The sequence below is a fragment of the Hypanus sabinus genome, chromosome 23, assembly GCF_030144855.1.
Source record: "Hypanus sabinus isolate sHypSab1 chromosome 23, sHypSab1.hap1, whole genome shotgun sequence".
In the NCBI taxonomy this organism is placed as follows: Eukaryota; Metazoa; Chordata; class Chondrichthyes; order Myliobatiformes; family Dasyatidae; genus Hypanus; species Hypanus sabinus.
Window position 1 is genome coordinate 13699223 of NC_082728.1, and position 13824 is coordinate 13713046.

The following is a 13824-nucleotide window of genomic DNA, read 5'->3' on the forward strand; positions in this document are numbered from 1 at the left end:
TTCTCCTCACCTGCCTTTTCCCTCCCCCTTCCCTTTCTCCCAAGGTCCACTCTCCTCTCCTATCAGATTCCTCCTTCTACTGCTCTTTTACCTTTTCCACCCATCACCCCCAGCTTCTTACTTCACCCCTCCCCCACCCACCTGGCTTTACCCATCATCTTCTAACTAGTACTGCTTCCTGTCCCCCCACTTTATTACGGCTTCTTCCCCCCTTCCTTTCCCATCCCAATGAAAAAAAACTACTGATGGTGCATATTCTGTTTATCTTTCCCCCTTTCCCTACAATTTAAACAATTCCCTACCCAAACATGCCAAAATAATGCTGTTGCTTTATCTGGTGCTCCCAGTGCAGCCATTGGTCAGGCCCATCATATACCGGAGGGCGGTGGTCCACACTTCATCCATTTCCCCAGATACAGCCTGACTGCCAAGTTCCTCTAGCATTTAGTATGCGCTACTCTGGATTTCCGGCATCTGCAGAATCTCTTGTGCTACTGTATGTCCACTTCCTTTGCTCTCTTACTGCCCATTATTACCTCTGGCATTTAAGGCAACAATGAAGGTCCTCCGTCTGTCCCTGTCCTCGGCCACTCAGAAGTAGGGTTCTCCATTGTTGTTTCCATAACAGTTTTATTTTACCGGTCAGAGTTGTTAGCTCTGAGCTGAACCCCCAAACCTGGAGGACTGGTGGACCACTCTTAGTCTGGCCTCTGCCCTTTGACCTGTTTGGCATGGATGACTCCAACAAGAGCCAAAGCATAAAGCCCTGACTCCAGCCAGCACAGCTCTCCGGGTCATTGAGGCGCGCAAGCCTCCAAACCACAACAAGATTGTGATCCTCTTGGAGGTCCACTTCCTTTGCTATGCCTTTTTGAGTGAGAGGTGAGTGAGGGAGGGGGGAAATAAGAACCACAATGGATTCTTCAGTCCTTTTGTACTATGGTTACAGTGCAATAAACAAAGGAACGCTTAAAAGTAATCCTTTTATTGTGTTTAGCTGTCACTAACTGGTGCTGTGGTGATCAGACACTGAGATTAGTTACAATGATACTGGTGTTCAAAGGCGAACTACAGCAGATGCTTGAAATTTTAAATTAAACAGAAATTGGAGAAAACTATCAGCAGGTCAGCAGGATCTGTGGAGAAATAAACTGAGTTGAAATGTCACGTCAATGAATTTTCATCAGAACAGGAATATTCTGCACATCCTGCTCCCCTTCTCTACGATTTAAACATTTCCCTGCACAAACTTGCCTCAGTAATGCTACGACTGTATCTGGTACTCCTGGTGTCGCGTCCTCTGCATCGGTGAGACCCAATATATATTGGAGGCAACTTTGTCCAGCTCTGACCGCTATTAAAGGTGGAATTTCCCAGTGGCCACCCAATTCAATTTGACTTTCTATTCCCATTCTGTCATGTTGGTCCATGGCCTCTTCTACTGCCACAAAGAGGCCATACTCAAGTTGGAGGAGCAACACCACATGGTTCCAATCATAAACAAGAGAAAGCCTGCAGACGCTGGAAATCCAGAGCAACACACACAAAATGCTGGAGGAACTCAGCAGGCCAGGCAGCATTCCTGATGAAGGGTCTCGGTCTGAAACATCGACTGTGCTCTTTTCCATGAATGCTGCCTGGCCTGCTGAGCGAGAGAGAGTCAGAGAGTGAGAGAGTGAGAGAGTGAGAGAGTGAGAGAGTGAGAGAGAGAGAGAGAGAGAGAGAGAGAGAGAGAGAGAGAGAGAGAGAGAGAGAGAGAGAGAGAGAGAGAGAGAGAGAGAGAGAGAGAGAGAGAGAGAGAGAGAGAGAGAGAGAGAGAGAGAGAGAGAGAGAGAGAGAGAGAGAGAGAGAGTTTCAAAGGGAGTAATAAAAACAAGATACTAATGTCTAGAATATCTAGATCAGGGGTTCTTAACCATGGACCCTTTTGGCAGTCCAGTGAATCTGATGGTCCTTCTCAAAATAATGTATTTAAATCTATGAAATTAAAATACAAAAGAAGCCAATTATATTGAAGTATACTTATCAAATTACAAATGTTTGTATTTCAAAAAATTAGTGATATTGTATATATATATATATATATATATATATATATATATATATATATATGCTTCTGTATTAATGCAATAAAAACAAGGCTATACATTCGATATCTACATATAGTGGCAGGTCTAATAACTACCCTAATTTCAAAGTAGTGATGAGTGTGCCGTAAATGATACTTTGAGATATTTGTAACAATTGAAAATTGTGATATGAAAATATCTGTGATTTGTATTGGTGACAAAGCCACAGATACAGCTAATACTACTGTAGTTTGTTGCCTACATTCGTAATTGCAGGAAATGCTAAATTTCAGTTACAGGTTAGTGAAAATAAAGATGTAAATTTTTTTCCATCCAAGTTCACAGACCCTCTGGAATCTATACATGGACCCTCAGTTAAGAACCCCTGATCTAGATTATCAGTCTTGATGAAGGGTGTCGGCCTGAAATGTCAATTGTTTATTCCTCTCCATTGATGCTGCCTGACTTGCTGAGCTCCTCCAGTATTCTGCGTGTGTTTGCTGGATTTCCAGCATTTGTAGAATCTCTTGTGTTTATAAATTAAGCAGTCACACTTTGGCAACTAAAAGTTCTTTTTGGATCACATTTCTACATTTGTAAAGTGAAATAGATCAAGAGATTGAGGAAAGTCTCAGGAAAATTTGCAGCTGCTCTGTCAGCAATCTTCTGCAAGTGATAGGATAGTGGAAATAAAAAGCAGCAGTTTGAAAACAACCAATTTTTTTTTTTATAAACACAAGAGATTCTGCTGATGCCTAAAATCCAGAGCAACACACACATAAAATGCTGAAGGAACTCAGCAGGTCAGGGAGCATCTATGGAGAGGAAAGAAGAGTCGATATTTCATCCTGATGAAGAGTGTCAGCAGGAACATTGACTGCTTATTAATTTTCATAGATACTGCCTGATCTGCTGCGTTCCTCAGGCATTTTTTGTGTGTTAAAATGGATTTGTCACTGTAGATACAACTATTTTGGAGGATGCTTTTTAATTAATGGAGGAAGTTGGTGAAACTTTGCACACAGTGGACTAATGAGTGAACCAGATGACAAACCATCAGGATTTCAAACAGGCATGAAAATTAAAAATGTTAGTCCCAGTTAAAAATAAACACAAGAGATTCTGCAGATGCTGAAAATTGAAGAAACACACATTAAGTGCTCGAAGAGAATCAATTTTAAGTATTAATCAAAGTCAAAATCTTAAATAGAGAAGAAGTTGTGTTACATGGGACTAAAGTGAAATAAGAATAATTTCAATATATCTATCTATTTATTTAGTTAGCAACAGTGCAGAATAGGCCATTCCCCCTTCTAGGTATGCTGCATGGGAATCCCGATTTAATCCTTCCTAATCATAGAACAACTTACCATGACCAATTAACCTACCAACCAGCATGCCTTTGGACTGTGGGAGGAAACCAGAGCACCCAGAATAAACCCACGTGGCCACGGGGAGAGCGTCCTTACCGGCAGCGGTGGGAATCGAACCTGGGTGGCTGGTACTGTAAAGTGTTATCTAATGACTAGGCTACTGTGCCGCCCCAATCAAACTGGCATGGGTAAAATCTAAGATGGTAATGGATTTATTCACTATAAGAGATGACTTAATTCTGGGAATGGCACCCTTATGGAACAGCTGGTAATGTAGTGTATCCAACACTAATGTAGTTGACATTTGCTAATACCAAAAATAAACAAAACATTTAATTAAATCTACATCACTTTTTCATAGCAAAGACTTGTCTGGTTTCATGGTGCCTCCACTGGTTAAAGCTGGAGTAATCATTGTTGTCATTGACTACGTACTGGCACCAAAAGGTAAGTCCAATTCAGACTCTTAATGGAGAAGGAAATTCCACATTTTTCATGGGATTTTTATATTGTTATGTTCTGTATTTTAAACGTTTATCTTGCAGCACTTTGCTGCTGATTTTAAAACCACACATAGCACAGGGGCGTAGATACCAAATATTTGCCAGTAGTTATGTTGTTGTAAAAGATTAACTCAGGCAATAAAAGTTAAAATTAAGCTTCAATTCTATTGGTTTTCTCCCTTTATTGCCTTTACTGCCATTATTTCTGATGAGTTTTATTGTAATTATTTCATAAACATTTTACAATGCTTATTACAACCATGTTCAAAAGATTCTGCGTGCAAAATCTCTACTTCCACTTTAAACGAGTCCAATAAAGGGGCCATTGAACTTTAAAAACAAAAGCTCCAAACTCTAGTGTGGGGCTATTACAAGAGATTTGTTTATGTGCTGGACAACAGCACCTTGGGGATATATATTTTATTTTCATAGAATCATTGAATTGTTCTTGCAAAGACCAGCTCCCTGAACAGAAATTTCTTCAGTCACAACATCCTGCTCTTTCTCCATGGTTCTGTAAATTAATTTTCTTCCAGAGTCTGATGCCTTTCATTTTTTCACATTAAGAAACTCTTTGACTGTTTATCTTTGTTTCAAAAATGTAAGTATTTTCCCACTGTTTTGAAGCCTACTGTTTCAATTTAATAAAAAAGACATTTTTTTTCCCTCCATTTTCAGGTAACATGGACTTAATTGTGTCTCAGGTCCGTCGTAGTGTGGCCTACATCACGCAGCAATATTCTGGTATGAGGTGAGACAGAACTAGAACTTCATAGCTATAAGACTTGGAAAAATCAACAGGGTGGGGGATTAAAGGTAGCTGGTAACAGTGGTAAGTGGTGTTTCGCAAGAGTCCATTTGGATCGTCAAACGTAAACATGTAGGATTAGTGTGTCAGCAGTAAATTGTCTTAAGTGTAGTACAGTGTGAAGCAACACAATATTGATAGGAAGAATACAAAGGGTCAGACTCTGCTTAGAGAAGTTACAGGTGTCAGGGGACTTAGAGTGTGTGAAGTTACCATAACCAGCAAGAAGGTTCTGGGGAAACTGAAAGGTCTGAAGGTAGAAAAGTCACTCAGACCAGATGGGGTACACCCCAGAGTTCTAAGAGAGGTGGCTGATGAAATCGTGGAGGCATTAGTAATGATGTTTCAAGAATCACTAGACTCTGGAATGGTTTCAGAAGACTGGAAAATTGCAAACGTCACTCCACTCTTCAAGATGGGACAGAGGCAGAAGAAAGGAAACTATAGGCCAGTTAGTTTGACCTCACTGGCTGGGAAGATGTTGCAGTTGGTTATTAAAGATGAGGTCTCAGGGTACTTGGAGGCTCATAATAAAAAAGGCCATAGTCAGCATGGTTTCCTCAAGGGAAAATCTTGTCTATAAATCTGTTGGAATTCTTTGAAGAAATAACAAACAGGATAGACAAAGGAGAATTGGTTGATGTTGTGTACTTGGATTTTCAGAAGGCCTTTGGCAAGGTGCCACACATGAGGCTGCTTAACAAGCTATGGGCTCATAGTATTACAGGAAAGATTTGAGTATGGATAAAACAGTGGCTGATTGGCAGGAGGCAAAGAGTGGGAACGAAGGGAGCCTTTCTTGGCTGATTGTGTTCCACAGTGACTAGTGGTGTTCCCCGGGGTCTGTGTTGGGACCAATTTTACGTTTTATGTCAATGCGTTGGATGATGGAATTGATGGCTTTGTTGCAAATTTTGCAGACAATATGAAGATAGGTAGAGTGGAAGGTAGTTCTAAGGAAGTAGAGGGGCTACAGAAGGACTTAGACAGATTAGGAGACTGGGCAAAGAAATGGGAAGTGTATGGTCATGCACATTGATAGAGAAATGAAAGGGTTAACTATTTTCTAAGTGAAGAGAAAATACAAAAAAAAACTGAGGTGCAAAGGGATTTCAGCGTCCTTGTGCAGGATTACCTAAAGGTTAATTTGCAGGTTGAGTCTGTGGTGAGGAAGGCAAATGCAACCTTAGCATTCATTTCAAGAGGACTAGAATAGAAGAACAAAGATGTAATGTTGAAATTGTATAAATCACCGGTGAGGCCTGACTTGGAGTGTTGCGAGCAGGTTTGGGCCCCTTATTTTAGAAAGGATGTGCTGAAACTGGAGAAGGTTCACGAAAGTGATTCCAGGATTGAATGGCTTGTCATATGAAGAGTGTCTGATGGCTCTGGACCTGTATTCATTAAAATTCAGAAGAATGAGAGGTAACCTCATTGAAACCCATTGAATGGTGAAAGAGTTCGAGAGTGGATTGGAAAGGGTGTTTCCTATGGTGGCTGTGTCTAAGACCAGAGGACACGGCCTCAAAATAGAGGAGTGTTCATTTAGAACAGAGATGAGGAGGAATTTCTTTAGCCAGAGAGTGGTGAATCTGTGGCATTCTTTGCCTCAGGCAGCTGTGGAGGCCAAGCCTTTATATATATTTAAGGCAGAGGTTGATAGATTCTTGATTGGCAAGAGATATGGGGTGAAGGCAAGAGATTGGGGTGAAGGCAAGAGATTGGTGCTGAGAGAAAAATTGGCTCAGCCATGATGAAATGGCAGAGCAGACTCAATGGGCCAAATGGTCTAATTCTGCTCCTATATGTTATGGTCTTATGGTTACATTTATCAGAAGTATTTGATTAAGCTGAGGGTTGTGTTTTCTGTAAAACATTAAGGCTTAAATTGGTCAGTGTTAAGCTGATGAACAAATTATGCATTTTCCAGCTAGCCTTTAATAACCATGAAGAATTAAGTTCAAGGAAATGTTCATTTGTTCATTGGGATTTTTTTCCATTGGAAAACATGCTGTGGAACACATGGAAAGGGAGGAATTGTGGCTAATTCTTTCTGGTGAAGAGAATTTGGTCAATTCCCGAGAATATGTTTTAGCTGTTAGGAGTAAAGAATAAGGGGGCCAGGTCTGAGCTTCACATTCGCTAAAATATGTCCATCCAAACAGCAGAACAAGGTGCAGTGCATTTTCACGGTGGGTTAATGGCAGAGAAGCTGACCTTATTTCAGGAGGGAAAATTGCAATTTCACTGCTTTCTGGATAACATTTTCTATACAGGAAGGGAGGAGAGGAGAGAATTTTGTGAGTTTTCCCTTTGGAATGTCTTTCAGTGTTTACATCTGTGGGCATTCTGCGGGTGCACATCTAGGAGCTATGGTGCTATGCACAGACTGGGCAGAGTACAGTGTATCACCTAATATAAAAGGCAAGTACTGAATTCCTTCACTTTAATTTAAATGTTGTTGTCTAACTTTCAATTAATTCAGTTTGAATAACAGGAAGGTTCACAGGAACTGATTTTCATCTTGTCACTCATAAAACACTATCAAGTTCAGGCAATCTTTTTCTCCTGTTCCTCCCATCTTTTGTGTCTTTCTAATCAACACTTTGCACATTAGAATTGAGTGATGTCACTGCTGGGAATGGAGTTTCTATTTTGGTAATGCAATGTCAGAAACAAGTCTTCTCTGGTCAAATAAAAACCATGATATGCTTCAAATTTTCCTTTAATTACATAAGGAATAGTACTATCTTAAAAATGAAATAGAACACAATGTACTTTAAGATGACCTTTGAAGAATTTCTGATGAAACTGCCTGGCCAACACCAGAAATGAGCAAAAGCTGAATAAAATATGAATAAACGGTGAAGATTTCCACTGGGTCTAAAAGATAGGTCTATGCTTCAGGCTTAATAATATTAGATTAGATTAGATTCAATTTTATTGTTATTGTGCCGAGTACAGATACAAAGCCAATGAAATGCAATTAGCATCTAACCAGAAGTGAAAAGAATAGTGTTATTTACAAAATAACTGTGAATAAAAAGTAAGTGCTACAGCATACAAAAATAAAAGTACTAAGACAGTACAATATGGGTGCAATACTGTTTAGCGCTGTGATGTGAGGTTCAGCTTACTCTTTTACTCAATTTGCTTTCTTGCTGCCGCCATCAGAAGGAAAGTGCTGGAAACGCAGGGCCCATGCCACCAGTTTTAGAAACAGTTGTTACCCCTCAACCACCATGCTCTTGAACCGGAAGGTATAACTTCACTAAACTTCACTTGCCCTGTCATTCAAATGTTTCCACAACCTACAGACTCACTTTCAAGGACTCTTCATTCATGTTCTCGATATTTACTATTTATTTATTCTTTTTGAAAATGTATTTTTCTTTATATTTGCACAATTTGCTGTCTTCTGCACATTTTGTCTGTCCTGTTGGGTACGGTCTTTCATTGATACTATTATGTTTCTTGGATAGAGTGGATTTTCTTGCAAGAAAACAAATCTCAGGGTTGTATATGGTGACATATATGTACTTTTGTAGCGATGTGCTACACACAGCGCTGAAATAACGACACGCAGTCGGTAAGTCATTTTGAGACTAGTTTATTCAAACTTTGCTGTGCTAGCATTTAAATCCCTAGTGCCCGCCCTCTCCGGGCGGAAATGACGTCGAAGGTACATTACTAAAGTCTCCCCCTGCGCGCTTGCTATTTGTGAGCCGGTTTGCCTGCACAGAAAGTGGGTTGCCAGATAACCCCCCCCCAGAACCGGCGATACCCCCCCCCCAATGTCCACAGTCTGGATCAGCCTCTGTTTGGGAGGTCTGCCTCTGGGCTGCGGTGCCTGAACCTTGACCGGCTGCGCCAAGTCCACATATATGGGCTGGTTTGAGTCGGACAACCATGAAAACCTCCTCTTTCCCCCAATGTCCAGAACGTATGTGGACCCGTTGTTGTTGATCACCTTGAACGGCTCCTCGTACGGCCGCTGTAGCGGTGCCCGGTGTCCGCCCCTTCGTACAAACACAAACTTACAGTTTTGCAGGTCTTTGGGTACATGGGTCGGGGTCCGTCTGTGCTGTGAAGTTGGTACGGGGGCCAGGTTGCCGAGCCTTCCGCATAGCCTGTCCAGGACTGCTGCGGGTTCTTCCTCGTGCCCCCTTGGGGCTGGTATGAACTCTCCTGGGACGGCCAGGGGTGCGCCATACACCAACTCGGCTGACGAGGCGTGCAGATCCTCTTTGGTCGCTGTACGAATTCCAAGCAGGACCCAGGGAAGCTCATCCACCCAGTTAGGTCCTCTCAGGTGGGCCATGAGAGCCGACTTCAAGTGACAGTGGAAGCGTTCCACCAGTCTGTTCGACTGTGGGTGTGTGGTGAACTATGTGCCTGTCTGGACACGCCCCCTGCTGACTGCTCCTGTGGCTCCTCCCACAGGCCCCTGTATAAAGGAGATCTGAGGCCTGACGCTCGGCCTCAGTCTCCAAGACATTGTATGATAGACACTCACTCCTGGTTCCTTCTTCCAGTCAATAAAAGCCGATAATCTCGCCTTACGTCTCAGTGTGAGTTATTGATGGTGCATCAGGGTGGTAGGCAGTTGTGTGGTGCAGCTGCATTCCCAACAGGCCGGAGGTGAACTGGGCGCCTCTGTTGGAGGTCATGTGGGCCGGTACCCCGAAGCGTGCTATCCAGGTTGCGATCAGTGCTCGGGCGCAGGAATCGGCAGATGTGTCGGTGAGCGGGACCACCTCTGGCCATCTTGTGAACCGGTCTACCATAGTTAGGCGGTACCGCGCTCCTCGGGACACTGGTAGGGGGCCCACGATATCCACATGAATGTGGTCAAACCTCCGGTGGGTGGGTTCGAACTGCTGCGGCGAGGCTTTAGTGTGCCGCTGCACCTTGGCTGTTTGGCACTGCGCGCACATTCTGGTCCATTCACTGACCTGCTTGCGAAGTTCGTGCCACGCAAACTTGCTGGAGACCAGCCGAACGGTTGTCCTGATAGATGGGTGCGCCAAACCGTGTATGGAGTTGAAAACCCGATGCCTCCAGGCTGCCAGGACGATGGGGCAAGGTTGGCCGGTAGCCACGTCGCACAGGAGGGTCCTATCACCTGGGCCTATGAGAAAGTCCTGCAGCTGCAAACCCGAGACTGCGGTCCTGTAGCTGAGCATCTCGTCGTCTGCCTGCTGCGCCTCCGCCAGTGCTGCATAGTCCACCCCCAGGGACAGGGCCTGGACAGCTGGTCTGGAGAGTGCATCCGCCACGAAGGTGTCCTTCCCCGAGACATGCTGGATGTCCATCGTGTACTCCAAGATGTAGGACAGATGTCGCTGCTGGCAAGCCAACCAGGGATCGGACACCTTCGTGAACGCGAAGGTCAACGGTTTGTGGTCCGTGAACGCGGTGAACGGCCTGCCTTCTGAGAAGTACCTGAAATGCCGGATTGCCAGGAACAGTGCCAACAGCTCCCGGTCGAAAGCACTGTACTTGAGTTCGGGTGGTCGTAGGTGCTTGCTGAAGAACGCCAGGGGTTGCCAGCGCCCCTCGATGAGCTGCTCCAGCACCCCACCGACTGCTGTGTCGGATGCATCCACCGTGGGGGCGGTCGGAACATCCGTTCTGGGGTGCATCAGCATCGCGGCATCTGCCAAGGCTTCCTAGGCTTCAACGAAAGTGACCCCAGCCTCCTTGTCCCAAGTAATGTCCTTGCCTTTACCCAACATCAGGGTGTACAAAGGGTGCATGATACGGGCTGCTGAGGGGAGGAAACAGTGGTAGAAGTTCACCATACCAACGAACTCCTGCAGGCCTTTGACCGTGTTGGGCCAGGCAAAGTGGCGGATTGCATCTACCTTGGTGGGCAGAGGTGTTGCCCCGTCTTTGGTAATCCTGTGGCCCAGGAAGTTGATGGTATCGAGACCGAACTGGCACTTGGCCGGGTTAATTGTGAGGCTGTATTCACTCAGTCGGGCGTAGAGTTGACGGAGGTGGGACAGATGCTCCTGACGACTGCTGCTGGCTTTGAGGATGTCGTCCAAATAGATGAAAGTGAAGTCCAGGTCGCGTCCCACCGCGTCTATTAACCGCTGAAATGTCTGTGCAGCATTCTTTAGGCTGAATGGCATGCGGAGGAACTCGAAAAGGCCGAAAGGGGTGATGAGTGCCGTTTTGGGTACATCGTCCGGATGCATCGGGATTTGATGGTATCCCTGTACGAGGTCTACCTTGGAGAAGATCCGTGCGTCGTGCAGGTTTGCTGCAAAGTCCTGAATGTGCGGCACAGGGTAACGGTCCGGTGTTGTAGCCTCGTTCAGCCTGCAGTAGTCGCCGCATGGTCTTCAGCCCCCTGTTGCTTTGGGCACCATGTGCAGGGGGGAGGCCCATGGGCTGTCAGACCGCCGTATGATCCCCAATTCCTCCATCCGCTTGAACTCCTTCGCCAGGTGGAGCTTTTCTGGGGGGGAGCCTTCATGTGTGGGTGTGGAGGGGTGGTCCCTGGGTCGGGATGTGGTGCTGTACCCCGTGTCTGGGCATGGCTGCTGTGAACTGCGGTGCCAGAATCGATGGGAAGTCCACCAGGATTCTGGTGAATTCGTTGTCTGACAGCGTGTTGGAGTCCAGGTGTGGGGCCGGCAACTTTGCTTCACCCAGGGAGAACGTCTGGAAAGTCTCAGCATGTATCAGTCTTTTCCCTTGCAAGTCGACCAGCTGGCTGTGAGCTCGCAAGAAGTCCGCCCCCAGGAGTGGTTGGGCCACTGCGGGCATTGTGAAGTCCCACGTGAACCGGCTGGTGCCGAACTGCAGCTGCACTGTGTGGGTGCCATTGGTCCGTATCGTGCTGCCGTTTGCGGCCCTCAGGGTGGGTCCTGGCTTCCTGTTGCGGGTGTCGTACCCCGTCGGGGGCAAGACGCTGATCTCCGCTCCGGTGTCGACCAAGAAGTGGCGTCCCGCCTGTTTGTCCCAGACGTACAAGAGGCTGTCCTGGTGGCCAGCTGCCATAGTCATTAGCAGCAGCTGGCCCTGGCCCTTGCAGGGCGGGCGACAATGTGCCCCACTGCTGGTGGTAGAAACACCACTGTTCACTGGCCTCCTCACTCCTGCCTCTGTGATGTGTGCGCCCCCCGCCGGGCCTGGTCTGGTCTGCTGTTGGACGTGTGGCCTGGTAATCTGACCGACGGATGCTACGCTCTCCCTCTTGGCTTTCCACAGCACGTCTGCCCGGGCCGCCACCTTCCGGGGGTCGCTGAAATCTGCGTCGGCCAGCAGCAGATGTATGTCCTCAGGCAGTTGCTCGAGGAACGCTTGCTCGAACATGAGGCAGGGCTTGTGTCCGTCAGCCAGGGACAGCATCTCGTTCATCAATGCTGATGGCAGCCTGTCTCCCAAACTGTCCAGGTGAAGCAGGCGGGTACCCTGCTCACTCCATGAGAGGCCAAAGGTCCCAATGAGCAGCGCCTTGAATGCTTCATATTTGCCTTCTTCCGGGGGTGACTGTATGAAATCCGCAACCTGGGCGGCCGTCTGCTGGTCAAGGGCACTCACTATGTGGTAGTAACGTGTGGAATCAGAGGATATCTGCCGAATCTGGAACTGGACTTCTGCTTGGCTAAACCACACGCGTGGTCGCAGCGTCCAGAAAGTCAGCAGTTTTAGCGAAACTGTGTGAACAGATGAAGAGTTGGTCATCTTTGGTCCAAATCCCGTTTGGACTGTCGGGGTCACCAATGCAGCGATGTGCTACACACTGCGCTGAAATAACGACACACAGTCAGTAAGTTGTTTCGAGATTAGTTTATTCAAACTTCGCAGCGCTGGCAGTTAATCCCTAGCGCTCACCCTCTCCGGGCGGAAATGACGTCAGAGATACATTACTAAAGTCTCCCCCCGGCGCGCTGGCTATTTGGGAGACGGTTCGCCTGCGCAGAAAGTGGGTTGCCACACTTCGATAATAAATTTACTTTGAACTTTGTACTCAAGAAATTGGGCAATACTCAATGATTATTACTCCTGACGAAGGGTCTCGGCCCGAAACGTCGACATCGCTTCTCCCTATAGATGCTGCCTAGCCTGCTGTGTTCTCTCAGCATTTTGTGTGTGTTGCTGTTTGAATTTCCAGCATCTGCGGATTTCCTCGTGTTTGCTCAATGATTATGTGTTTTTGGTGCCGACACATTTAGTACACAACATACACTACACCCAAGCTTTGATGATTTATGTAACTGACCAAGATCTGTGTAAGCCTAAAGTTTGCTGATGCTTCTAGTGGATTATTACTATGCAGTAGGTCATAGGGAACTACAGCACAGAAACAAATCTTTTATCCCACTGATCCATGCTGACCAAGAGTCCCATCTAAGCTGGTTCCAATTACCTGCATTCGACCCAAATCCCTCTAAGGTTTACAGTCTAAACGCTTCCTGCCCAATCTTTCAACTGTTAAAGTAAGCACCTCAACCACTTCCTCTGGCAGATCATTCCATTATACTGGTAAAAATATTGCCCATCAGGTTCCTATTAAATCCTTTCCCTCTCACCTTCAACCTATGCTCTGCAGCTCTTGATTGCGCAGACCTGGGGAGCAGACGATGCATATTGACCTTTTCTATACCCATCACCATCTTATAAACTTCTATGGGATCACCCCTTACCCTCCTTCACTCCAATGAAAAGAGACCCAACCTACTCAACCACCTCCTCTGACTCAGTCCCTTGAGTCCTGATACAAGCTTCATAAATCTCCTGTGCTCTACTTCCAGCTTTATGGCATCTTTTCTATAATATGGTGACCAGACCTGAGTACAACATTCCAAAAGCAAACACTTGGAAATCTGCAGATGCTGGAAATTCAAGCAACACACACAAAATGCTGGTGGAACGCAGCAGGCCAGGCAGCATCTATAGGGAGAAGCACTGTCGACGTTTCGGGCCGAGACCCTTCGTCAGGACTAACTGAAAGGAAAGATAGTTAAGAGATTTGAAAGTAGGAGGGGGAGGGGAAAATGTGAAATGATAGGAGAAGACCGGAGGGGGTGGGATGAAGCTGAGAGCTGGAAAGG

General features: G+C 46.0%; 1 protein-coding gene across 1 annotated transcript in view; it reads left to right on the forward strand.

The window, feature by feature from the left end:
• Positions 1-13824, forward strand: part of afmid (arylformamidase) — a 42020-nt gene that overhangs the window by 15977 nt on the left and 12219 nt on the right. The window contains exons 6-8 of the mRNA XM_059948412.1: positions 3804-3889; positions 4624-4696; positions 7083-7177. Coding sequence (XP_059804395.1) covers positions 3804-3889; positions 4624-4696; positions 7083-7177 — 254 coding nt within the window. The remainder of the gene's footprint in view (positions 1-3803; positions 3890-4623; positions 4697-7082; positions 7178-13824) is intronic.